Genomic DNA, 26,491 nt, shown 5'->3' with positions numbered 1-26,491 from the left:
ATTCTGCTTTATAAAAAGAAAATCTCATTAATCATTTACAAAATGCTTACACTTTTTGTTACTCTCTTATACTAGAATTTCATTGAAGTTTGCTCTACTTTTGATATAATATAGTTTCCGATAATGTTGGTGTGAAGGGAATTTAAATTCCAACGTTCTACGTAATGAACTCCGGAGGTCTACGTTTTGACACTCAGTCTGTATTGATCCATACAAAAAAATTCTTATTGATCAATTAAATGGTGTGTTGTGAATCATGTTAATATGAAGTTTTCATGAGGGAATTGTCCGACTTTTATTACCATTATTATCATTATTATTATTTCTAACTAAAATAAGTAGTTGATTAGCCATGAAGCTAATTAAGAGACTCGTTTCATCGCAATCCTGCAATCATTTCCACTCCAATACCCGCATAAAACAAAACATTTACATTTGTTCTCTGTATTAAAGCTTCAAAAGTTTCAATTTTGCTATTTAAGTTTCAAAAGTTTCAATTATGATATTTAAATAGGAATATCGGTAGACTCACTATCATTCAAATTGTATAATTTATTGTCCAAATTTGAAGAACTTTACACCGTGAGCATGATAACAAGACAGAAATTATATGAATAAAGAAAATTCTGTTATTGAAAGTTATCAGGAGCCAAAACACAAACAATTATTGAAAAAGTCAACAATGAACACCTTTATTAGTCATCTTTTTTTAAAATTCATCAACGTAAACTTCCAAAGAAATCAATCAGTCCTGGATACGGATCTGTACTCAGGCGTGTATACAGCTTTAATTAAACACATTTACGGAGTTATACACAAACTACGGTAAGTTTCTATAATAATGATCTAAACAAGAAATAATAGTTAATGTAATAACAACTGTTTTAAGCATTGTATATAATGTTTATTACTCAATATATCTCTACTGTCAGAAACAACAATACAGGCTAACAGAAAATGACAGCTGGGTATACACATTTCTTCGACCCTAGACTAGAGTGTATTTTGAAAAAAATCCCATGTACTCAAAAAAAAATTACTCTTGTTTTATACGATACTAGACAAGATAATGTAAACAATTGATCTTTAAGGAACAGGCGAAGAAAGGAAAATGGGGGAATTTAGATAAGGAAAATATTGGACTCCTTAAAAAAACAAGATATAAAATCAAACTTTGCTGAATTAAAAATAGTATAACAAAACGTTTACCTTCTGTCATATTTGAAATTGTTGAAAATCTATTGTATTGTAAATTTATGACTGTTTTCTTTATCTATTTTCTAGGTCAACATAGACCGCATAGGCTCCCTTCGTAGTTTACCCCCCTCCTCACCCCACAGCAAAAGCATCAAATAGATGGCTTCTCTTCTTTTGATTTTTTGTTTAGTACAAAGTTATACAAAAATGAGACATTTACATTACAGCTGTAATATACTATTAAATAAAATAATTTAAAACATACACTTATTTTACCCATTTTAAAAGATGATGAAAAAAGTAAGCACTTCAATTACCTGGCTAGACTGACTGTTAATGATTGTGTAAATATGATTTAAAATAGAACAAACAAAACTCCATAATGTTCTTATGAAAGTTAAATATATGATGTTCTGAACTATTGGACAAGAAAATCTGACTTGGTATAAGTGTTGGTAAGGTATGGCACGCCGTATTTATATGTATTCCAATTTGTAGATTCCTAATATAATTACAATGTAGTAGATATCTTCTATCGTTTATAAGATATAAAACATACAAAATATCTTATAAAACAAATAAAGTATCTCATTAATTTTATCTCATAAAGCATATAAGATACTTTACAAACTTCATGAGATAGCTTATAGACTTTATAAGAGTCTATCTGTAAAATACTTCAAACGTCAACGACTGCTCCTGCAATTATTTGCAGTCCTCTATTTAGGGATCCTCTATTGTAATAATACCACTAAAGGTATGGAGCTCGTATAATACATCCAACATTCTAAAATAATCTTTAAACTCTACATTTTCCTTCACAAGTTTATAAGTAAGAGCCTTTGGTGAGTTGTATTTTGTGAGCCTTTGAAAACCATTGTTGTTTAAAATGATCTAAGTGTTAGCTTAATTGAACTACATCACCATGATATACTTGGAAAGTTTTGATCATTCCATACAAAGTATTTACCACATTCATCTAAAATCGATTTCACATACCTAAGCCAAGTGATATTTTCATATTTCTTATGTGACAGGCTGTATAAGATAAAAGGTAATTTTCCGTCTTTGCCAATCACAAGTTTTGCCCAGTATTTAATGAGTTTTATATATATTCCAAGAGGGTATCTTCCCTATTCACCATAAACCATGAAATCTGGGGTGGGATTCTCAAAGCTATCTTAGGGATAAAACTATCTTAGGATTCGTCTCTGTCCTAAGTCGTGTTCTCCAAGCAATCACAAGTTAAAACGAGTCGCAATTCTCATCCTAACTTTAGGATGACCAAATAGGTATCTTAAGATAATCCTATCGCCATCCTAACTTTAGGATCAACTTATCTCCTTCTTAACGTTAGGACACGTCTCCGTAGAATAAAATGTAAACAAATATGGCTGTGAAGATGGCACCACAGTATTCGTTGAAATAGACTGCTCAGGGACTATAACAATCCTTTGGATTATTTAGATGACTTCGAAATCGTACATAGGTACAGGCTGTCACGTCCTATGATTCTAGATTTGTGTAGGAGATTTAATAATGAGTTGCAAAGACCAACAGCGAGCTTCCGCTCATTGTCCGTTTCTCTTCAGATAATGACAGCCCTACGGTTCTATTCAACGGGGTTTTCATCTTGTAAATGCTGATGTGCATAACATTTCTCGTTCGAGCGTTTCAAGATGTGGACGAGACGTACCACAATATTTGATCCGAGTTTGCAACCAGCATACCACTATGCCTACAGACGTATCAAGTTTAGACATAATAAAACGTGGATTCTATGAAATTTCAGACTTTCTTAATGTAGTAGAAGCCGTCGATGGAACTGATGTGCGAATCAAATCTCCACCAAAGGACGACCATGTTATTTTGTAAATTGTAAAAAAATCATTCCATCAAAGTGCAAGGGATTTGTGAAGTTAATTTGAAATTTTTGAACATTGTCTCTCAGTGGCCAGGAGCAACCCATGTTGCATTTATGTGGTCTAACTCTAGTGTTTGCGAACTCTTTGAGAATAGAACAATAGATAGTGGGTATCCTTTAAGGCCTTGGCTGTTAACACTTATACTCAATCCAACAACCAGAAAACAACAAAGTTACAATGGGGCACACATGAGAACAAGAAATATTGTTGAGAGAAGCTTTGATGTATTGAAAGCGCGCTTTCGCTGTATTGACACTAGTGCTGGAACTCTCTTGTATTCAGCATTAATGTGTTGTCGCATTATTGTTGTTGAAGTTGTTTTACACAATCTTTGTATAGATAATAGATTACCTTTACCACTAGACATGGACGCTAGTGGAAGGGGATGCTGAAAAATACAAAACAACTATCTACAAACCCAATCAGTTTGGTATATACAAAAGACTGTCTGATAGTTATAATTTTAAGAATAGGAAAAATGCACTAGTCCCTTTTCTCTATTTTCGACTTAACACGTTTTTGTTTTTTACACGCGCAAAACGAATCCATATCTTGTCTTTGTCTTTTAAACATCATGCATTCACCAAAACTAAAGATGACTTACTGAAAATCAAATGTGTCATTCACTGCAATTAAAAATGTTACTGTTGATTTGCGTGTCACCCATTATGCCTACTATCTCACCTGATTCTTGTGTGGCATCGAAATCGTCTATGCTTGGTTCCATAGTAATATCATCTTCCTGACAAGTGTCGATCTCACCTGCTATCCTTCTGATCTGCGTGTCACCCATTATGCCCACTATCTTGCACTGCAGGGAAATCAGTGCATCCGTCCTTTTATGTGATGTTGAGTTGATAGCGTTGACCTTGCTGCAAATGAAATCCTATGCGCGTTTCTTAGCGGCATTTGTCGGTACTGTACTCTGTTTACTGAATAAGATCTTGTGCTGTTTCTCTACTTCTTCTGCCTCAGTAAAATTTTGATTTCTCTTATTCCCGCTCATCATTTACCACAGAATGACCAGCACGCGTCGGTTCAAACATATTTTTAAGGAATGTGTATGATTTTAAACTTTGACCTGAATGTTTCACGATTCAGTGACACTTTATTCAAAACTTTTGCTACTGTCTAACACATACATGTAACAATAAAAAATCGATAACTTCATTCGGTTTTTAAATCCACTCACATGCATATAATTAGAAAGCAATCACTTGATTTTTTTGCTCACCAAAAGTGTGAAACAAAAAATAAAAGAAATCCATAGTCCCCCCCCCATAATCATATGGTTTTTGCTTTATCATATATGCATTTTTGTTTATTTGATATAACAATATCAACCATTTATCCGTATTTAATATTTTAAATAAAAACATGATATGAATGATAATTTAAACATTCCACAAAGTATACTTTGGGTGCCATTATGACGCCTCAAGACATGTCTGAGATAGCCTTGAGACACAACCTAACATTGTCAATTATGACGCCTCAGACATGTCTGAGATAGCCTCGAGACACAACCTAACATTGTCATAAGATGATCCTAACTCCATCCTAAAGTTGGTCTTAGGACGTGACTTAGGACATATCTTAGGTTATATAATCTTATCAAATATATCAATTGAGATATCTAAAAAAAATTATGAAATATCTCATCAACTTTTTTTTAACTTTAATTAAAAAGATATCTCATAAGATATATTAGGTATCTTATACAAGAAACGTCAATTCGATATCTTAAAAAGTTCATGAGATATCTTAAAAAAATATAAGGTATATAAATAACTTTATAAGATATCTTATAAAGTATGTAAGATGTATACAAATTGGAGTAAAAATAAATTCGGTTTGCCATAGTTTGGTTCTTGAAATTCAGAAAACTTAACACATACCACCAAAGAACCATCTTTGGTAACTAAAATTAAATTCATACCTGGTATTTCAGACCATAACATAGTCTTAGCAGACGGAAAATGTAAACCTAAAAGGGCAAAACACTGTACACATAAAATCTATGTATGGAAAAATAGACTTAAACAAAATTAAAGAAATTACTAAGTCATTCATATCAGATATTCTTAGCCAAACAACAGCAGAGCTTACTATTGACCACTGATGGAGTAAATTTAGAGGTGGTATTTGTAAAATCATCAATGATAATATCCCTAGTAAAATGACAAAGAGTAAATAAACTAATCCTTGGGCTAATAGTAAAATCGATAAATTATGAAAAAAACATCTCCATTGAGAGGCAATAATGCCCTTCTCTACAGTGACCCATTGAATCAGGCAAATATCCAGAATAAACAATTTAAGAGTGCTATTACTAAAAAAGATAAAACTTCAATTCCATCTGAAGGCAATAATCCATACTCTACTATACCTTATACATGTATTAATAGTAATGTGATAACTAATCTCTTAAAAAACATAAATCCCCATAAAGCTACAGGCTCAGATAATTTTCCAGCCATGTTTTTGAATACATTTTCAAAAGAGTTATCTCCATTTCTTCAATTTTTCTTTCAAAAATCTATAAATGATGATAAAATTCCAGAAGACTAGAAACAGGCTAGTGTAGAACCCATTTTTACAAAGGGTGACAAACATAACGCTATAAACTATAGGCCTGTATTCTTAACAGCTATGTGTGGTAAGATCCTTGAACATGTATTAACAAGTAGCATCAGGAAACATACACATAAATAATATTTAAACTGATTGTCAACATGGCTTTAGAAGTAAACGCTCGTGCGAAACGCAACTAATAACTTGTTTTCAGGACATAGCCAAATCATTATCAGAAGGCAGCCATGTAGTTCTTTTAGATTTCTCAAAGGCCTTTGATAAAGTGCCGCATGAAAGGTTAATAAACAAACTAAACTATTATGAAATTAGAAATAACAATCTTAATTGGATGAAAGATTTTTTATCAAATAGACATCAACAGGTTATCTTAAATGGCATTCAATCTTCTAAATTATCTGTAGATTCAGGTGTCCCACAGGGTACCGTATTGGGACCTACCCTATTTTTATTATTTATTAACGATCTGCCAGAGCATGTATCTAGTAAAGCTCGTCTTTTTGCTGACGACTGTTTATTATACAGGATAACAAATAAAATAAGTGAATCTAATGAATTACAACAAGATCTCACAAATCTTGAACTGTGGGAATCAGAATGGCAAATGAAATTTTATCCAGAAAAATGCTATGTCATAAATATTTCTAAAAAAGCTAAACCAATTCATTCAAATATATACTGCATAACCACATACTTGAGACTGTACCAGACAGCAAATATCTAGGTGTCATTTTAAGTAGTGATTTCGGTTGTGGTCCACATATTAACAATATAATGGGGAAAGCCCATAAAACCTTAGGCTTTTTACGTAGAAATATGAAACACTGCACACGTAAGGTTAAAAGCTTTAAGTACACATCACTTGTGCGTCCCATCGTAGACTACTCCTCATGAGTTTGGGATCCATATAAACAAATCCAAATTGCCAAACTAGAGCAGTTTCAGAGAAAAGCCGCAAGGTATGTCTTCAATGACTACACAAATAAAACACCAGGTGCAGTGACTGGCATGATAAACAGCCTAAATTGGGAGAGTCTTCAATCTCGCAGAGCAAAAGCAAGGTTTTTGTTTACTTTATATGATAAATTGGGGAGGGGGTTAGTGAAAGTTAAAATGATATGCTCACACAATTAGATAGGCGCACTAGAGGCCAACATAAATTTAGGCAAGTTTATACAAACAAAGATTTCTATAAGTATTCCTTCTACCCAATCACTATAACAGAATGGAACAATCTCCAAGAATCTATCTGTATGTTACCTTCCCTAGAGTCCTTCAAAAGTGGTATTTCCACGTTGACATTTGAAGGAAGATATCTAGCTAAATAATAAAATAAAATAACCCCAATCACTGTACATAATGTAAATATGTTTAACTTTTATGTTATATATTCTAACATTAATTGTAATGAATTGCGAACTTGTCTTTTAACGTTAAATTTCGACCCCCATTTTCATGTATATAGCACGGCAAGTTCCGGGAGGTTCCACACTCCTTGCGGAGTCTACTTATGTACCGGATGATGATGATGATGACCACAATTATATACACAAACGCTGAAGGTTTTATTTCACCAGGGGCAACACAAACAACATATACATGTAGTTTGGCATTATTGTTCCCTTTATTACCTATTCAATCAGCAATTATAAAATTAATGTAAATTAATTCACTTGGTCATGCATATTCACGAATTTCTTTGAGGTAGTTTTGTTCATTCGTGCAAGTATACGAGTGCTTTGAACTATGGAAGATATTTTGTATAAAAGTTTGCCGATTACCGAAATTCTGCAGCTGAACATTACACAATAACCTCCTGTGTTTCATCAAACAGTTTTACACAAAGAAGTTTCAATTGTTTCATAAGTACGTTTCCATTTTCTGACATGTTGTTCTTAATAATTATTAATTAACCCTTTGTCTCTTGTTGTGTAGATATAGTGAACAGTAACCACCATGAATATTTTCGGGAAAATTGGAATGGTCTTTCTGATTGTTCTTAACGTGATATTCATAGTAAGTACCTTACATATGAATTTATGAAAATAACGTTAAATACCAATCATAAAAAATATTAAAAATATCGGTATACTGTGCACGCGTACCAAGGAGTAACTTCTTATAAACACCGTTGGAACCAAATAGTTAAGAAAATTCAAGATTCAAAAATAAATTATATACAATAGGTGCTAAAACCAAAAATATCAAAAGAGGTAAACAAGTCCAGCAGCCCCGAGTTCTACAAACGAATTTTAAGGTAGACCAATGAATAATACAAGAAATGAAGTCTCTGTGTTTAAGACGTCTGTTAAATTAGATTCCCTTCTCAACTATAACTGTGTTCGTTTCCAATAAAAAATAGATATATTGTTGCATGATTCCAAATGAAAGTCATGTATCCATTATGACTTGTGATTGAATTTATTCCTCGTCTTGTTTAATGAATGATTTAAATTATTGTAAAATTGGTGCACTTAGTTATGCTTGTACGAGTATTCAGAGGAACCTTACCGATGAATATTTGCTTTCATAGCTTTTAGGACTAGGGTTGATTATAATTGGAGCTTTGATATATGGAGAGAGTTCTTTGATAGATGAGAACGTCATACCTTTATTGAATGAAATTGACATCGGCAACTTCAACTTAGGAACTCTTCTCGAGGCAGTTGCTACCATTGTAATAATTCTTGGAGTATTTGTATTTGCTGTGTCGGCAACCGGGGCTTTTGGAGCATGCTGTAAGAACAGGGTATTACTGGTACTCGTAAGTATTATGTAAACATATTGTGGAACGAATGCATATGTGGTATGATGCGTGGATGTAACCAGATACGTTACCGTGGCAACGAGACTTTGCATTCACAATTTCAGTAAGTACTATCTTTAAAAAAGATAGCGGATGAATATTCTCGCTTAGTCAATACCCAAATCTGATGAAGATTTTATTTGGTGATCTGTGTGATCATTGTATTTTGTTTCGTATTTCAATTATTTTATTGGTCCAACAAGTTATGTATTTCCAATTATTCAATTTATAAAAGATTATTCAATATTATAGAAAAGTGATCGAAAATATTCCGAACACCAATGCCCCCAATGGAGCCTTAAATTTCACGGTTGCTATCACAGTTGTCCAACGGAACGCGAGGTTGTAAGCTACATTTGTTATGTTGCCATGGTTAAGCATCATAGATGTCACGTGATGTCAAAGCGAACTCCATACCGACTGCGTCGGAATAAACAATTTTGAAAGAATGTTTTACGTGCGGCAGTGCAGTAAATGAATAGTGAATAAACTCTACCAGTTATACGCGTACCATTATAATTTGATATTTGATATTTTTGAAACATTTTACCTAATATTGAACTTATTATATGTGTGAAATAAATAATAAGGTCGCCATGAAGGAATGATATATAAAAAGATCAAACTTTCACGGGCTATCTCCCATATTGCAGTGTTACAATTGAATAATGTTTAAATATTGAAAACAATGCAACCTATAATGCTAAATACAAGTTAAAAAATTAGAAAAACGTTGATGTGCTAAACGTCATATAAAATGGAAATACTTTTTTTCAGTATGGAATCATTGTACTACTAATGGCAGTACTAGAGATTTTTGTTATTGTTGTTTGCTGTCAAATTCTGTATGGGGTAAGTAGACGACTTGGTATAATTTATTCATAGAAAACAAAGTCTGGAAAACTAGGATTAAAACGATCGGACAGAAAACAACCCAAGAACACCGTCCAAACAAAGAAAATAGACACACACACACACAACTTAGAAGCCATAATAATCAAAATGACACGCACATAGAAACAAATGTAAATGAGCAACCCGGACTCCCCTAAAAACTAAGAGCATGGACAAGGTGCATCGGTAGGGTAAGCGTTCTCTGCTCTTCTGGAAACACCAACCAAACAAACCTAATGAACAAGGTATATCCCTAATAAAGACGTTTCCAATAAGAATATTATCACCTAATGTATTTTTTCAACCAAGATGTGTTTATGTGACAACAATACACTCATTTGGTTTTATTTTCTTTCATCAATTCTTGCCCTGTTTTACAGTTGAATATTCGGTGAACTACTGCTGTCCGCAACACTGTCAGTCTTGTGACATCAATTGCTTTATGAAATAGCCTTTTAAAATAAATATCTGATTTTAGTTAAACAGTTCAGTAAAGCGTGAGCTTTTGAGTCTACTGAGTAGTTATGAAGGAGATACCTCAAACTCACTCACTAACGCATGGAATATCATCTTCATACTGGTGAGTTCCGACATAGAACTTAACTGTAGTGATATTACTTTGGTACACAGTATTGGTTTGCTTCTCAGGGGTTATATGCATATAGTAGTACAGTTTGCTATAATTTTATTTGAATGTCTAAGGAAGTGATACCATGATTTATATTTTTACAGTATTAATATATTAGGCAGGCATTCTTTGTTTATTTTGATTCTCGGCACGTAGCTTGGTAAAGAGAATATAATGTAATTCGAATTTTAAAGAAATGAATTTGTTGGGAAGAGCTAGCTTTTTCCTTTTTCCTATCAATAATGATCATATGTAATTTACTACTGTTCAAACTTGGAGTTACTACTAGTGGTCCTGCTGAAAGCTTAGAATTGTTGTGCAACAGATACACATGCAATTGTAATACATCAGATGGAATTAAGAGATTGGGTTTCTTAAATTCAAACATATTCGTTTCCGCTATTCCATATTTTTGCATAATTAGAGAGTGGCACCGTACGGCATACTTAATACTTTATGGCCTTGAATATATTACAAAAGATCACAATTGCCCACAGGTCACAATCAGAACGATAACAGTACAAGTAAGGGTAACAACAAAATTACCGAACACTAATCCGTTTCATAATCAAGTCAAGTCCATAATAAATCAAAATAGATATTACACCACCGGAGCAGCTGGTACCGCAATGGTCCTTACTTGGTACATGCACTTCAAACGAAATGGTCGATTAAATCTAGGTTTTACAGCGCCTTCAACCGCTCTCTTTCATTGCGGGGTGACTATACCAGTGGTGATTAAAAAGCATTTATATGCTATTGTAAATCAGCGGTCACATTAGCACAAAGAACAATTTGAAATAAAATCATTACTCATAGTTTTAGAAGAAACTGATTATTTTTCAAACAAGGACTGATATCTAAAAAAGAATTTGTTAAGAGATCTTTTAAGACGCATTTTCTCATACCCCTGATTCAGGAGTATGTTACGCAGATATTTATGGCGTTCAAGGGAATTAGAGTAGTTAGTACTTGCTCAAGCGTAGCGAATCAATTGTGAAATACAAACACCACATGAAGGAGATGAAGGGATATTGCTGTACAGGTAAGGGAAATTTATGATATTTAAATTAAAGTCATCTCTCTTATCATAAATCTAAGCGCTGAGATGACCACTGTGTTGTCAACTTCGAGATGTAGGTTCAAAAAGATCCAGAACAGGCTATTTCTGTAGTCTCCTTTATCTCGAGTTCTGGTGGATATATTGACGGTAACCATCTACCTAAAAAGGGGTGTTGATGACAATACATTATCAATATATCTGTATACAAAGTTAAAGGATTTAGCATCTTTTAATTTTTTATTCTTTACGAAGATTCTGAAGAAATTCAGTCTCGTACGAATATAAAAATTTGGCTCCTCCAAATGTGACAAATATGTTATCAATGGGGAAATAAAGCATATCGCAAACCTGCTTTTCTGTATAGCACACTTTGCAACACAGTGTTGTAAATAAATGTAAAAAAAAAATCCAGGTTTTCTTTATACAAGATATTGCCTTAGCACACCAGTAACTACATAGTGAACCATTTTATTATTAGTTTGAATGTTGCGGTGTAAATGCTCAATCTTCGGTTGATAACTTTGCCTCCACAACTTGGTCGGCTTCTCGAGGTTCTGAGATTATTCCTGGACACTGTTGTAGAGATGCCACAAAAGACACTGCATCTACCTTCTATGGAACAACTTGTACAACGAGTCCATCTACTTCTACATCTTTTTTTGATCAGGTTTGTTTCACCTATTCAATAATGCTGGGAATTTGGAACTTTCTAAAAGATAAGAGTATATGCAAACGCCAGTGCGTGCACACACATACACACACCTGAACTGTTCTTTTGCGAATTGTTTTATGTAGCTTAGAGGTCAGCAAAGACTTATCGCAGACAGTATCCGACGTCATGTAGTAAATAAACGACACAAACGACAGGCGTGGGAAATTCCTCTTCTGCCTCATAACTATGTTTATTTTAACACGATAGCCGATCTTTATAAGAATTAAACACCAATAAAAGACGGGATTTCTCATGTCGTTTTTGTTAAAGCTGGAAATAAGTTTATATAGCATGTAATGCAAATGAGTAATTTGACTCTTTCACAAATACAATTACATACATCATTACTGCTTGAATTAAAAAAAAAGATTAATATTCATTCAGACTTGTTAAGATCAAATAAGAATCATGCCATGTATAGAAGACACATTTACTTGTCCTAGACAATCATGTTCCTGGTTGTAACATTTTGCATTATTCTTAAAAAGACTTGTACTTTTCGTTTATATATCGTTTAAACATATTTATTTTCTCAACAATATAAAAACAAGGGTATTAGACTCAAGTTATAGCAACATTATGGAGGTCCTCGCCATAGGTCCTCTTGTACTTTTCATGAATGTATTATTTGTAGACTCGGGTAATACCATTTCTAACAAGGCGATGCTCATTGCCAATATGGTTAATATACAAATTATATATATGGAAAAGAACACAATGAAATGAAGATCTAGACCAATCTAAAGGAAAAGTGTGGCTAATTTTCAGAAAATCGTCACACAATTCCTGAAAATGGTTCATCATTGGTAAAAAATATAAATAACCAATGTGGTTTTCAGGGTTGTTATACGGCACTAGAAAATGCTCTCCAATCCTTCAGTGGAGCTTTGGTAGCTGTGTGTTCTGTTATCGTCTTTGTAGAGGCAAGTAGAATTTTATTTTGGTCATATGGTACTAATTTTTTTCAAATGTATATAATCTTGGAGTTCTGTAATGACTATAAGTGGTAATATGTATCATTATATTCTAAAACTGTTTAGAAACTAATGAATGTATCGGAACGAATGATTTCCTTAAGTAGTACAATATAATAATACGATATCACATTCTTTCATTTTCAGTGACAATAATAAAAATTTTCTGGCGTTTCAACGAATATAGGGAAATATTTGTATTTAAGGTGCGATTGATTTGTATTTGTCATGCGATTCAAGCATTCGACCACTCGTAGCGTCAAAATGGACATCTTGTCTTGCTTTCCAATATACAATAAACTACTGATAGTATTTTATGTTTAATTTCTTTTCTATTGATGTTATGTTTTTCAGGTTTTGGCTATCGTTGCAGTTGTTGCTATGGTTATTGAAATTACAAGAGACGGTCGTTCTAACAAAGTGGTTTAAAGATGGAGTTAATTGTAAACACTTGTTAGACTTTGTCGTGAAATAAGCTTGTTTTACTTGCTGAAACAGTTACATATGTTTATTTACTGTAAATAAGAAGTTATCATAGTTTTGATTGCATTTTTTTTTTATGTGTTAGATACAGCTTTAGTCTTAATTCTATATCAATATGTTGCTATAACGGAAAAGAGCATCTACTGGAATCTTTTACTTGGACAATTTGTATTTACATGTAGTATGTTTTCATTGAATGGAAAATGCAGACTATTTATCAAACTACATATATGAATAAGGTAATATAAATAATTTGAATAATGTTTTAAACTAAGGGTAAATATAAGTATATCCCAAGGTATATACTTCTTAAATTACTTGAGGATGAAATGAGTAGTTTGTCATACGTTTTAGCTGTCTCGGTATATTTAGTTTTTATAGTCAGTCTAAATAGAAACAACTGAACGGTATAGAATGTGTTCTTACTTGGTCTACGACATCTTTCGAATTTCAGATAAAAAAACAAAATAAACAAAACAAACAAAAAAAAAAACAAATGAAAACATTCCGTGTCCGCACCAACTCTACAAAAGTTCAGAAAACCAAATAATGTATCCGGCCATATTAAATTCTCAGTTGTCAATTTAAGAATGGTGTTCTTCCTTTCAATTTGCAACTTAAATGAAATCTCGCGATACGTTGCTCTCAGTATTGACTGCGTTTGAAATCCGACACTTTGGACAGATGCCGATTTCATTTTTTGATATTTGAAGACCTCACATTTTTTTTTAAAAGAGCAGAAGAAAAATAGATCACAAAATTAAAAAAATAAACTTTTTAAAATTACGTCCTATAATTTATATTTTTCTTTTAATTTAAGTATTAATTTCAGACATATCTAGCTCTTGTTTCATTTTTTCGCTTAAGACCGAGCAATTTTAGTGTAAGCCATTAAGAAGAGAGAGAGGTGGGGGTATGCTTTTATTTTCCCATATGTCAATATATGACTTGAATGAAAGTGTCATCGATCCGCGATCACGCATGGGTTGTGATTTTGACCTGTACACATCTTACACACAGCCATGTACACACTTATAATGTATAGTCGGTAAACATCGTTTACAACTTTAAAATGTAATATATATTCACGGACTATTTGTTGTTGACGGTATATACTATAGGTAGTGCTAAAATCCCGTACTAAATCAACGGATGACTAATGCCGATCATGAAATGTGTTAAAGGTCAGTATATAGCATATTTTAATGTACAATTTCATTCTGTTTATATTTCTCAATAATTTATCAGATTTATTCCATTAGTTTATCTGCTGTATTTATATCAATACTCTCTACGTTTTATTCTCTTTTTTTAGAAGTTGTGATAAATTCCACAGAAGCGAATATGAACCTTTACTGCACCTTTGTTCACCACCCCGAGACCCAGTGTCCCTAGACACTATCACCGCAGTTTATATATTTACGGCTTACTGCATTCAAAATAATCTTTCACTGATAAATACTTCGAGCATTTTGATTGCAGGAAGATGTATATTAGCTGCATATATGTATTGATCCAACCTATGTCTGGTGGAAAAGAATTAAAAAGATGAATATCTTCGGTACGGTGGGAATGATATTCCTCATTGGTCTCAACATCATCTTTGTCGTAAGTTATATATCCGACAGTACATGTACAACAAATAGTTCATGCTTGATATACTTGCATATCAATGCAGTTGGATATTGATTAAGAAATTAACATTTTACTATTATGAAGAAGTCGATCGACTCGATCTCGTTATAAAAGACATCTCTGGTACATCGGTTTTAGGGTATTTTCTGGCTTCTGTATAAGTCCAGCTTTCTGTCATTACAATATCAAATATCAATCATAATTGAATGTATGCCATTAGATGAAGTAATAAAAAGTTAGTATCCTGCATGTATATCAATTTAAGTACATACACAGGTACACAAAAAGGACTTGGCACATATTACACAACACGTTAGAAAAAAAAAAACTGTTCAGCATAGAGATAGGAAGGACAAGTTTAGGACGAAACTACAATGATTCGGTTGTCTGGTAGTGTTACTTATTACTTGAACATCGTGAAGGTGGAAATATGGGTGTATTACAGTTCCATTTTAACATACTTGGTATTCGATGTTGTCCTTAGTGTACATACTGGTTACTTCTGAGTGACGTGTCTGAGCTAAGTTATATATACCATGCAATTCATTGAATTCTCGGGGATTTAATACTAATATTATAGTTCTATACTTTATATTCTATCAACTTACATGTAAAATTGAAATATATTCTGAATTAAAAAAAAACCCTTTCTGAGTTCTGTAATGCTTTAAGTACTTCAGGTATGATACACCAAAACTAGCAGACTGGAGAAAATTCAAATTACACACAGTTACTTTATAACAGTTTTAAACAGCATATATCAAAATCTGTGTACAATATGAATAAAATAAACTAAGCAAAAATATATTGCATGAATGAGACATTCGAACTTAGTTTGAGTTTCCATGAACTACATTGAGTTATATTTTATACTAAATTTGCTCTTTATTCAATTTTTGAAATAATTCGGAGCACATTGTAGCTTTTAGGTCTTGGATTGATGATAACTGGGGGATTAATACGCGAGGAGAGTTCTACCGTTGATGATCACATCATACCGTTACTGAACGAGGTCAAGATAGGTAGCAGGTTCTCCCTTGGCAAACTTCTAGAAGCTGTTGCCACTATTGTTATCATTGTTGGTGTATTTGTGTTTATTGTATCTGCCACTGGTGGTATAGGAGCTTGTTGTAGGAATAGGATACTACTCGTCATTGTAAGTTTAAAGGTTTTTCACTTGATTTATGTAAAATGATATTTACGTCATAATTTTATAGATATCGGTGCACGCCAAATCGACTATATATCAAAGAAACTTATAAAGGCTCGCGATACAATATATTTACGAATAACTTAATATCAGAAGACAGAACACGGTTTCTAATTGAATCAAAATTTCGTATATTATCTCATAGACCAGATTTTGTAATTACTGTGACGTCATCAAACTTTTAGAATGATTTACTCGTTGAATTTTGGTACTTGAATTATAAGTAATGACTGTTTTATTTTTTCGGTCTATTTTAAATAACCTCAATGCCCATGGTTCACCCTTTGAAATAATGTACTGTGCAGGTTATCTTGTGTGCACCACATGATTGAGGTTATTTTATTCATAGACCGACAAAATATAACAATAATTCCTTAAATAGTTAAAAATCATATGTTCCGTGTGTGTGTATATATATGTAAAGAAGCTTGAATAATTCTACAACAAACACTAGGCATTAATGATTGTGTTAACTTTGCATACTAGTACAAGTCACGACTCCATATCATGAAGTAAAATCTCATTTCATTTGTCATGTTTACCCCATCTTCGGGTCATACGTATTAATTTCAGAAAATGATGGTAAAATTTTCCACAATTTATATTTTAAATCCTGTTTATATGTATCTTTAGGGCAGAGAAGTTTTATTCGGTTTGCGCCGAATCTGCTCAAATGTGTATATTGAAATGCACCTGAAAATTAATTGTGGTGTCGTGCCTTTAGGAGTCAAATTTAGAGATTGGTGGGGCCCATAGGCAAGTTAATACGTGTGCAGACGATTATGAAAAAAAATACTGAATACTTTTGAAATAGATGATATCTAATGTATCATTTACGATTTCAAACATGCAAATACAGTTACAGTCAAAGCTCGGTAGCTCGAACTCCAAGTGACCATTAAAATGTGTACGGGTTATCGGGAGTTCGAGAAATTGAAGTTCCTATTTTTCCGGATTTTCTTTGTTGCCGGTCCAAGTTCGACTTTATCGTTAGAAGTTGTTTACTTCCTCCGAAGTTGTGTAAGTTCGTGGATCTTTTTCATTCGCTTTCCGAGTATTATTTTGATTTGTGGACATTAAAATGTTGTGTTTTTATTAGAAAAAGGTTCAGAGTTCGAGTTTATAGACCCTTTTGTGCTAACTTTGGGGTAGTTGATGAGCATGCGTAGAGCATGCTCAATGTACACTTCCGCGAGGAAAATTCTTTTGTTCTACCCAAGCCCTACCTCGCGGAAGTGTATACTGAGCATGCTCACCAGCTTACCACAAAAGGGTATATTGGTTAATAATTTGTTTTCATCCGATTTTCTTTCATGGTTTCATCATACCGACTTCGGAACATTCTCAAACTTCAATCAGTTTTATGTCAAGATCAAAACTACCTAATTAGTGATGACTTATATTATTACCTGTAACTAACTAAAATGACACTGATTAATGATAGGGTTTCAGTTTTTCACACCTTTTATTACCCAAGATGACAAAATGGCTGACGAGTTCCAGTTAGTGAGGATTCTTCAAGATTTATTACCGAACGGACCGGCTAGTCAGTTCGAGTTTTCGAGAAATCGAAGTTCGAGAAATCCAAGGTTATTTATATTGATTATACAGGAGTAAAGTTTGGTACTTTGAATTATGTTCGAGAAATCGTGGGTGTTCGAGCCATCCGAGTTCGAGCGAGTGAAGTTCGACTGTACATTGTAATATATATGAGACTCAAGTGTGTTGGGTTCATTTTATTGACAGAATTACGAAAAAAAATGTATTTTGAACGAAAAAACGGTCGAATGGAGGTGCTTTCAAAATATAATGAGCAAACAATGCAGGTGAGATTGTAGCTAGTAATATAGGTACCAATCTTGCATTGCATGTCCCTGGAGGGTATAAATATATAGTGCGTTTTCTTTTTGTCTCTTTACATGCTAATGTTTTGTCACTGAAAGATATGAACAATGACTTATAAAATAGAGCAAACATAACACTATAAGATAACATCTTTTTTTTTAGGAAAATTTAAAATTATAACATGAAAATGTTCCTCTGAGAAGGTTGGTTTGATGAGTGCAAAACAAAAGTAACAGAAGAGAAAATGGCTATTTATATTAAAAGACTAATTTTCTGTCTTCGTGGACTCACTTTTTTCGGGAAATGAATTTTTCACATGTCCTTAGAAATACTACATTAGTGAAAGTTTTACTGAATCAATTTACAAATTTCATAACCGACTGAAAATATGCACTTCACTATAGAAGTATATGGGAATATTAATGCAAGACTGAGACCTATAGGAATAAAACCTATTGTTTTCTGATTTAAGGTTGTGTATTATTGTTTAATACATTTTTCGCTACAACAAGTTGGAACACTATTTATAGTTTTGTTTTGTTACAGACAGATATAAAAAGTACTGTTTTCATATTTTTTTTTCAATAATTAAAATATGACGGGAAAGGGGTCTTTATTAACTGGTATGATATATTGTAACCATGTATTAATTGAGTAAGATATTTTGTACAATTTCTTGCCAGTTTCACTGTTAAGGAATATGTTCCCTCCTTCTACATACACAAATTATTGCAAAGATTACATTTCTGTTTTAATTACTACTTTAATGGTTCACCATAACTTTTCGAAACAATTTATAATTTTCCTCAACTGGCACTTGTATTAAATTTCCTTCTGCAACTCCGATTCGAGTTATGTATGCTTGAAAATTTAACCTAACAGAATACAAACAAGTTTATTACATGAAACAAACTCCTCCAATCTTCAACTTCTGCGCTACAGTCTGTACAGAAAAATAATAATCGACAAATGTGTACTCCCTACAATTGATTGATTGATTGAGCACACTCCGCAACAACCAAAAAATCTCTGTTAAATATTTAAACACTCGTTTTATACAATAGAAAAGACTCCAAAACTTAACATAGGTTTAATGAGAAATGGTTGAAGATTTTAAATCTATATTTGTTTGAATTATCATAGTTTTGAAGCGCAATGCTATAAAATGTATTTTCGTCTGCACATTTTGATAACTTATCTGTGTGCCCCCAATCTGTACATTTGATTCCTACAAAAACTGCCCATGGTAGTGTAAAAAGATCATTGTTTGCTTTTATATTTAATCATTTTATACGAACTTTTCGTACTTGCCAACAAATAAATGACGAAAACCCTTTAAAAAATCAGCGAGGGGTCTGGGGACAGCTGAAGGTCCCCAGTGGGTCCAGGGCGAAGGCCTGTAGGGGGTACTAGGGGCGAAGCCCCACGACCGAAAACGAAAGTAAGTAATTAGGAGGACATTTGATGATGTTTCCAAGGAGCAAATTAAGCAATTGCAAAAAAAACAAAAAAAACAAAAAAAAAAAAAAACAAACAAAAAACTTGGATCTGGGCAACAATTGTTTTCTGTTAGGTAGCCTCTTATTGGGCAAAGGGATGTCAATTTTTTCCCCTGACAATTTCTGAAAACACTGAGAATATTTTTCGTTCCACACACCCTTTTGTATTTGTTTGATTTTTACATAGAACTATATTTGATACTGATGGGATGAGCAAATTTCACAACCGACTGCCAAGCGAGTTATATACAAAGACATTATTCTAGAAAAAAATACTTCAACGATTTATGTTTATTTTCTACATTTATAGTATGGAATCATCGTATTATTTCTGGCTGCAGCTGAAATATTTGTCGCCAAAGCATGCTATGATATCATTCAAGAGGTAAATTAAGATTCAAACAATTGGTAGTCCTGGTATTTTCGGATAATTAATACGCAGAAAAGCGTATATTAATCTTGTAGTTCTTCTATTATACACAATTCTACATGTTGATGCTCATTAGCATAGTCTGACTTTTATAACATTTTTTGGATCTCTTTAAAATCAAAGAATAATGAAATCTTAATAACAACTTTTGAACAGGGAGAATTCAAAGCAATGTGTTTAAACTACTCCACAAGTACGGCTTGGTACTTAGTTGGACAGAAATAGTTGGTTAACCCTACCAGTATATGAAATGATTTACTTATTCAAATACATTAATTTCCTGAATAATTTTTCTAATAGTCAAAAATATTATGTCATAGAAAACGGTCTTCAAACTACTTACTCGGTTGATCATGTTTCCAGCTGAACAGTACAGTAAAGAATGCTTTGCTAAGTCTATTAAATGGTTATGAAGGGAATACAGATGATGACATTCTTACTATTGCCTGGAATTTTGTATTTCTTTTAGTAAGTTTTTATTTGTAGAAGTTAACCAAACTTTAACATGCATAGTCATTGGGTACAATAACAACGTTATATTTTTATTGAACATAATGGTTGTACATCGTCAGCATTTAGAGATTGTTTATTGACGGAATGATTATGTTTATTGACGGAATGATTATACCATTCATCCTACCACCTAACACTGAATCATCTAAAACGTTCGTCAAAGCACCAATCGTAGCTTAAGAAGAATGTCCATTATTTAATACTGTGTGTACCGCTCGAAGCTATGTGGATTGTTGGCTTTTTTAAGCAACCTCTACATGATAATCTAAATTTTATTCCTTTTTTATGTAATCTCTAGGTAATTTCATGTTTAAATATTAACAGGCACACTATGTCAAATATACAAACCGGGTCTTAGGAATATGACAGTCACGTAACTGAGTATTGCAGGATCGTCTACATTTTTCTAATGTCATATACCTTTTGTCAGCAAAAATAATGTCTTACTATTTTGTATCATTTACGGGTAGTATACAAGTAGCAAGAAGTAGTAAAAAAAAAACACAATTTTAATTGAACAAAAAAAAAAAAATTACGGATGGTCCTTCCGAGTAGATTTCGAATCTGACGTAAAGTAGGTGTTGATTCCAACAAAGAGTAGGTTTATATTCCTGGCAATTAGAAAGTTTAGATCCTGTCAAGGAGGTTTCGATCCTTGCGAGGAGTAGCGATCAATCAGAGTAGTAATTAAGAAGTGGTAGGGATCATGTCTAATGTAGCAATAAATAATTGACCGCATGTACATGTATACATATATAGCAATTAGGTATGGCATTATATTCGAAAAATTCAGTTTATCACATTTGACAAACTTTACATTGTGCTTTCAGTTCCCAAAACACGAGAAAGAAATTCAAGTACCAACTGCTAACTCTAGTGAAAAGAAATCCTTATCGGTGAAATATCTTATCAAAAGTTAAAGCAGTATCTGGCAAATTATATGCAAAAAGCTCAGGTACTTTTTTACGTGGCTGAGATGTAGTGATCAATTTCCCTAGCGTTATTAGCAATAATTATAATTTTTATTCGAATCACACATTGTGCCAAGGAGTTAGGTGCACAGCTAATCAAGAAGTATTGGTTGATTACCTTAGCAAGAAATCTAGATGGAGTCAGGCGGGAAGAAGTAAGAATCACTGTCACAACCAATTCAAGTATTCATCTGCGTAAATAAGCACTTCCTCTGTTGAAAAATTCTTCACCATTCGTTTCAGCCTTTAGAAACGACATTATTGAAAGATTGAGAAGAAGTAAGTTCGAGTCCGAAATTAAATGCAGAATCCGTAATTTATCTATCCAGAAGAAATGATCGAAGTATCGGACATGATATATTTGGTCCCTGCTTTCCGATCTAGTAAAAATGCAATGCGGGCTACGGTGAATGTTCGAACATCTACCAGGAGCTAAAATATAATATGTAAATTATTAATTTGTAAATTACATGTATGATAAAAACTGATTAATAAATTGCCATTTGTGCATGCAATCGACATTATAATTAGAACTAATTACAAAATTGGTATATTTAAATGCGGGACACGAACCAAATAAATGTTTACTTTGAACCATTTGAATTTTCCAACTGCATATTAAAACCATGTAACTCGTCTTGAACTAAAACTCGTTCCTCAATTTTTTTCTGATGTTATTTATTATGACATAAAATTTACTTAAAGAATGCAATTTCCTGAATACCAGATCTAGTCAAAGTTAAGTAGTTAAATTATAGTCTTAATCTTATGGTTATATCTCTGAATTGCTTTAAAATTTGATTACATCAAAGTTTGACGTCATCTTTTCCGTTCTATTTGACGAAACATTGCCTCGCCATAGAAATTTTAGTCAGACAGCTTTTTACCTACATGTTCGTCCTTTGCCACTTCCCAGACATTGCTTAGCCAAATTCATCCTCTCCCTTCTCGCTTTGTTTAACCAATGTCAACATTGTACTTGCATGTAAATAATTACTTCACTCTACACGATGACGTACTCTCAAATAGATTGAGGAAACGCTCTCGGACCCATGTGGGGTCTGGGAGTAGGCCAGAGCGTCAACACAGCAGCCTAGCCGCTAGTAGGACATACTCTGACTGAGTTCTTCGGTCAGGTATCCCGAAGGCTGGGCTCCGCTACCTTCTACTACTAACTGGCATTACTAACAGAATCCCCGTAAGGGGCGGTCGTGCGAGATCCGTAAGGATAGTCAAGACCGTAAAAACCCCCAATCATCATCAATAATTATTTCTTTTATAGTTTGATTGTTGTGGAGTCAATGCCCAATTATCTACAGATGACTTTGCGTCAACGACATGGGCAAGCTCAAGAGGGTCAGAAATGATTCCAGGGCACTGTTGTAAGGAAGCAAAGATAGACACAGCATCATCTTACTACAATACAACGTGCACAAATAGCCCCTCTGTCTCCACATCGTTCTACAACACGGTATTGTAAGACTAAAGCATTTTATGGACATAAATTTTCATATTATTAAACTTATAAATGACAATTAGCACAATGTTAATATAAGAACTATAATAACATTTTCTAGGTTTGTGACCACATATCGGCAAAAAATACCGTAGCGTCAAGTATAAGACAAATAAACATCAAATTTCATGTGCATGGCCTTAACATGAAAGCGGAAAACAGAGATGGTCCACAAACTAACTACATAAAAAAAGAAAATGAACAAAAATGCAGGAACAAAAGAAAGGACTGTAACTCGAAAATTTTGTTCCAGGGTTGCTATACAGCTATAGAGAATGTGCTGAATTCCTACAGTAAAGCTTTAATATCGTTTTGTGCATTTCTTGTTTTGGTAGAGGTAAGTGTTTGAATCGAGAAATTGACATCCAGACAAAAGACTTTGGAAAGAGATCATTTTAATACCTTTCGACACATGATCAAAATATGCTACATTTCTTGTCACATATTTTTACATTAATAGTAATAATTTGTGAAAATGATACAAAATGACTATCGGATTGTTTTATTCGCATGGTTAAGAGGGTCCAATTTTCCCCGTGCTGGTCCGGGTGTCAAAAGAATAAGCCTACAGCAGCGCTAAGCTTGTCGTAAAAGGCGATTAAATAGCACCAAGAACACTGCCGTGGAGGAGAATAGGGCTAACGCATTCTGCCCGCAGAACATCCGGGTTATGTACCCCAGGCGGTAGAATTTGGTACTCCTGGCATACTACATGCTGAGGTCGTTATATAATTCAACGGAAAACCTTACTGCAAACCACAGTACTGCACCGTTTGAGGAAAACGCCACGTTTCTCTCTCGTTAAAGAACACTGTTTGGTATTAGATAGAAGTAGAAACCTTGGCTTTGCTACAGTAAGCTTAATTGCCCGACGCTACCCACCTCTCCCTATTTCCAGTGGCAATCTTAATTCTTCGACCCTTTTATCCTTGTGTCCCGTCCCTTTTTTCCATTTTCATTTCATCGTCATCTCATGCTCATTTTATCGCCCATTTCATGTTCATCGCCCGTATATAGCTGAAATACTGCTGCTTGGGCATTAAACACCAATCAATCAATAAATCAATCAATTTCCTTGAGGAGATGACATGTTTTTTTCCTATTGACTTGTTTGATTACTCGTGGTTATCAGGAAGATCAGCAATCCACTCTCGTTAGAATTTTTCTAGATACCAACAAAAAATACCCGTGTCAGTAGAAGGATAATTCAAATACGTCAAAATCCCAAAAACATGGCCTGACCGTGAACACAGGAAATAATGACGATTTACGTACACAGTATAGCGAACCGAATAAATATATTGAAAATAAAATTCTAAGATAAGGAATGTCTTCAGTTGTCCCGATAGGGGAAGCATGTTCTCCCCATCCAGCGACACCCATCATATTGCTTTTGAGTATAATCCGGTAATAGTCTATAAACAATGATGCTGCTCACCAACACGAGTCACAATGGGGTCAAGACAATTTACACTTGGCCGTTATAATTCAATTCAACAAAGCATTATGATGTAAACAAAGTAAAATATGCGGAAACGTTGGAAAATTTTCCGAAATAGACGAATTGAATTGAAATTATAAAAAAATCACCATAAAACATGGGACATTACCAATTGTATATTAAAAAACACTGAGATTTGATCTTTAACTTAATATAACATAACTATAAATCTGGCAATAAAAGTTAACATCGTGTCAAATGTATGTTGTTATTTCAACGCCCTTACACGATGGTAGTGTGATTTATCATTGTATTTGAGAACCGTAGTTTATCATATGACCTAGCTCCCTATTTTGCCTGTTCCGACTGTTCTGATACAGTTGTCTAAGGAGCTACATCACTGCAGCTAGTAAGTGTCAAAGGAGCTACACCACAGAAGCCAGTAATTGTCAAGATCCAAAGGAGCTACACTACTGAAGCTAGTAAGTGTTAAGGGAGCTGCATCACTGCAGCTAGTAAGTGTCAAGGGAGCTACATCAGTGAAGCTAGTAAGTGTCAAAGGACCTACATCACTGGAGCTAGTAAGTGTCAAGTTCGGTAATTTGTCAATCTGATAAGACTTTGAAATAAATGGGTGAAATGAATAATTAAAGTATAGTAGCGTATATATAGTTTAAGTCAAATTAAATGTTGTTCACAAAACTTATGTAGATAAAGAAATGCGGGATAGTAACATTATTTCTATAAGTCACTGAATCTACTCTTTAACATCGTTGTAATGGTGATATTCTGGTATTTTTAAATTACAGGCAGTTGCACTGATTGCTGTTGTGATAATGTTTGTTGAAATAACAAAAGACCAAGATGCCAAAACGGAGAGACCAGGTCGAGTTATAGAGAATAATGCTCCGAATAATCCAGTATAGACATTGTATAATATTTAAATATTATGCAAAATAAATCAAAATGTTTACATATCCAACAAACATTTCCGTACTTTAATTTCCAAATGATATATTTCGTGTTCGTGTTATTTTCTTTATTTATATTGAGTTATACAGATATAAACTATACTTTTTACTGTTTTATCTTTATATATGTATCTTTCTTTAATTGTTATTTTGATTATTTGAGCACTGTAACAAATTCATTGAGGTCTCGCTACTTCCCAACAAAAATGGCAACTCCAGTATTTAGTACCACAAACACTTTGAACCCAGACTAATACATTGTTAATACTGAGACTCAAATCTGTTATTTACTACAAAAGTATATGAATATTGTTATCATGCGTGCATACTTTGTCTCCATGCTGTCAGAAAAGATAAAAATATGGATTTCCAATACCATTTAATCATTTCCATTTTGTGAAATCGTACCATTAGCATACTAATTTGTAAAGCCTAAGTTTTGCAATTTTATACACCTTTTAGATCTCGTTTGCCCTAGGGGAATTCACAGTAAAATTTGGAAACTTTTGCTTTAAGCATAATACTAGATTAACAGAAACGTCAGCAGTGGTTAGTGAGACCCGAGTCATATGCAAACCTTGAGCATTTTGAAATTATATGTTCCATTAAAAAGACAATACACAATTGTGATTTCCAGATTTCTTGCTTTATGTGAAAAAATACATATTACTTGTTATCAATATCATAAAGTGGAATTAATGTAGAAAAATATGACGAAATTGTATGCATTAAAGTAAACAAGATTGACATCATAAGGTTTCGTGGTGGTATATAGAAATAATCAGAAATTGATATTATTAAAAATAACCATCTTTAAGAATTGAATTGAAAGACTTTATTGCAAAGTTGATCGCTCAAATGTATTTCCAGTTGGAGCGTTACTGGATTATCTTCTTTCTCTTAATTCTGTATCAGTATGGAGAGTGATGGTACTTAAAATAAATCTTTCAACAAAAGTATAGGTCACCCAAAATTTAAACAGAACCAAACAATAAACATACATCTATATCTTTAGCACGAAACTATTTTAACTGAAAACCCCTCAGAAGGCCTATAGTGCTGCGGACAGGTATCAAAAAGTGCTTTAGTTTTCGAGTGTAATGGGCCTAGAGTGTATACGGCTATATCGTATGTCAATGGAAAGATAAATCAATGTCGTTTTTGAATATCGTACTTGTCAAAGTGG

The 26,491-nt window shown here is 33.3% G+C and overlaps 2 protein-coding genes across 5 annotated transcripts; both read left to right on the top strand.

The window, feature by feature from the left end:
• The first annotated feature begins 693 nt into the window (after positions 1–693).
• Positions 694–13,957, top strand: LOC148615904 (tetraspanin-9-like). Its single transcript, XM_088582527.1, has 8 exons — positions 694–825; positions 7,650–7,730; positions 8,248–8,478; positions 9,298–9,372; positions 9,893–9,994; positions 11,584–11,772; positions 12,657–12,740; positions 13,146–13,957. The coding sequence occupies exons 2-8, from the start codon at positions 7,671–7,673 to the stop codon at positions 13,218–13,220; spliced, it is 816 nt and encodes a 271-aa protein (XP_088438653.1). The 5' UTR covers positions 694–825; positions 7,650–7,670; the 3' UTR covers positions 13,221–13,957.
• Positions 13,958–14,248: 291 nt separating this feature from the next.
• On the top strand, positions 14,249–25,678 carry LOC148615903 (tetraspanin-18-like). 4 transcript variants are annotated; one of them, XM_088582526.1, is made up of 8 exons: positions 14,249–14,458; positions 14,757–14,835; positions 15,832–16,065; positions 19,774–19,848; positions 20,257–20,361; positions 22,660–22,848; positions 23,147–23,230; positions 25,144–25,678. In XM_088582526.1, exons 3-8 carry the CDS (start codon positions 15,850–15,852, stop codon positions 25,258–25,260), a joined length of 786 nt encoding a protein of 261 aa, XP_088438652.1. In that variant the 5' UTR covers positions 14,249–14,458; positions 14,757–14,835; positions 15,832–15,849; the 3' UTR covers positions 25,261–25,678. The 4 variants fall into 4 exon arrangements, with proteins under 4 accessions (XP_088438652.1, XP_088438650.1, XP_088438649.1 ...); XM_088582524.1 differs by having other exon boundaries at positions 14,251–14,458; positions 14,590–14,882; XM_088582523.1 differs by having other exon boundaries at positions 14,252–14,458; positions 14,757–14,882.
• Positions 25,679–26,491: the final 813 nt, after the last annotated feature.

Source organism: Perna viridis, chromosome 5 (assembly GCF_037379345.1).
Source record: "Perna viridis isolate PV_CMFRI_1.1 ecotype Kerala chromosome 5, ASM3737934v1, whole genome shotgun sequence".
Taxonomy (NCBI): domain Eukaryota; kingdom Metazoa; phylum Mollusca; class Bivalvia; order Mytilida; family Mytilidae; genus Perna; species Perna viridis.
The sequence above is the reverse complement of the archived record's forward strand: the minus strand, read 5'-3'. Positions and strand labels throughout refer to the sequence as shown.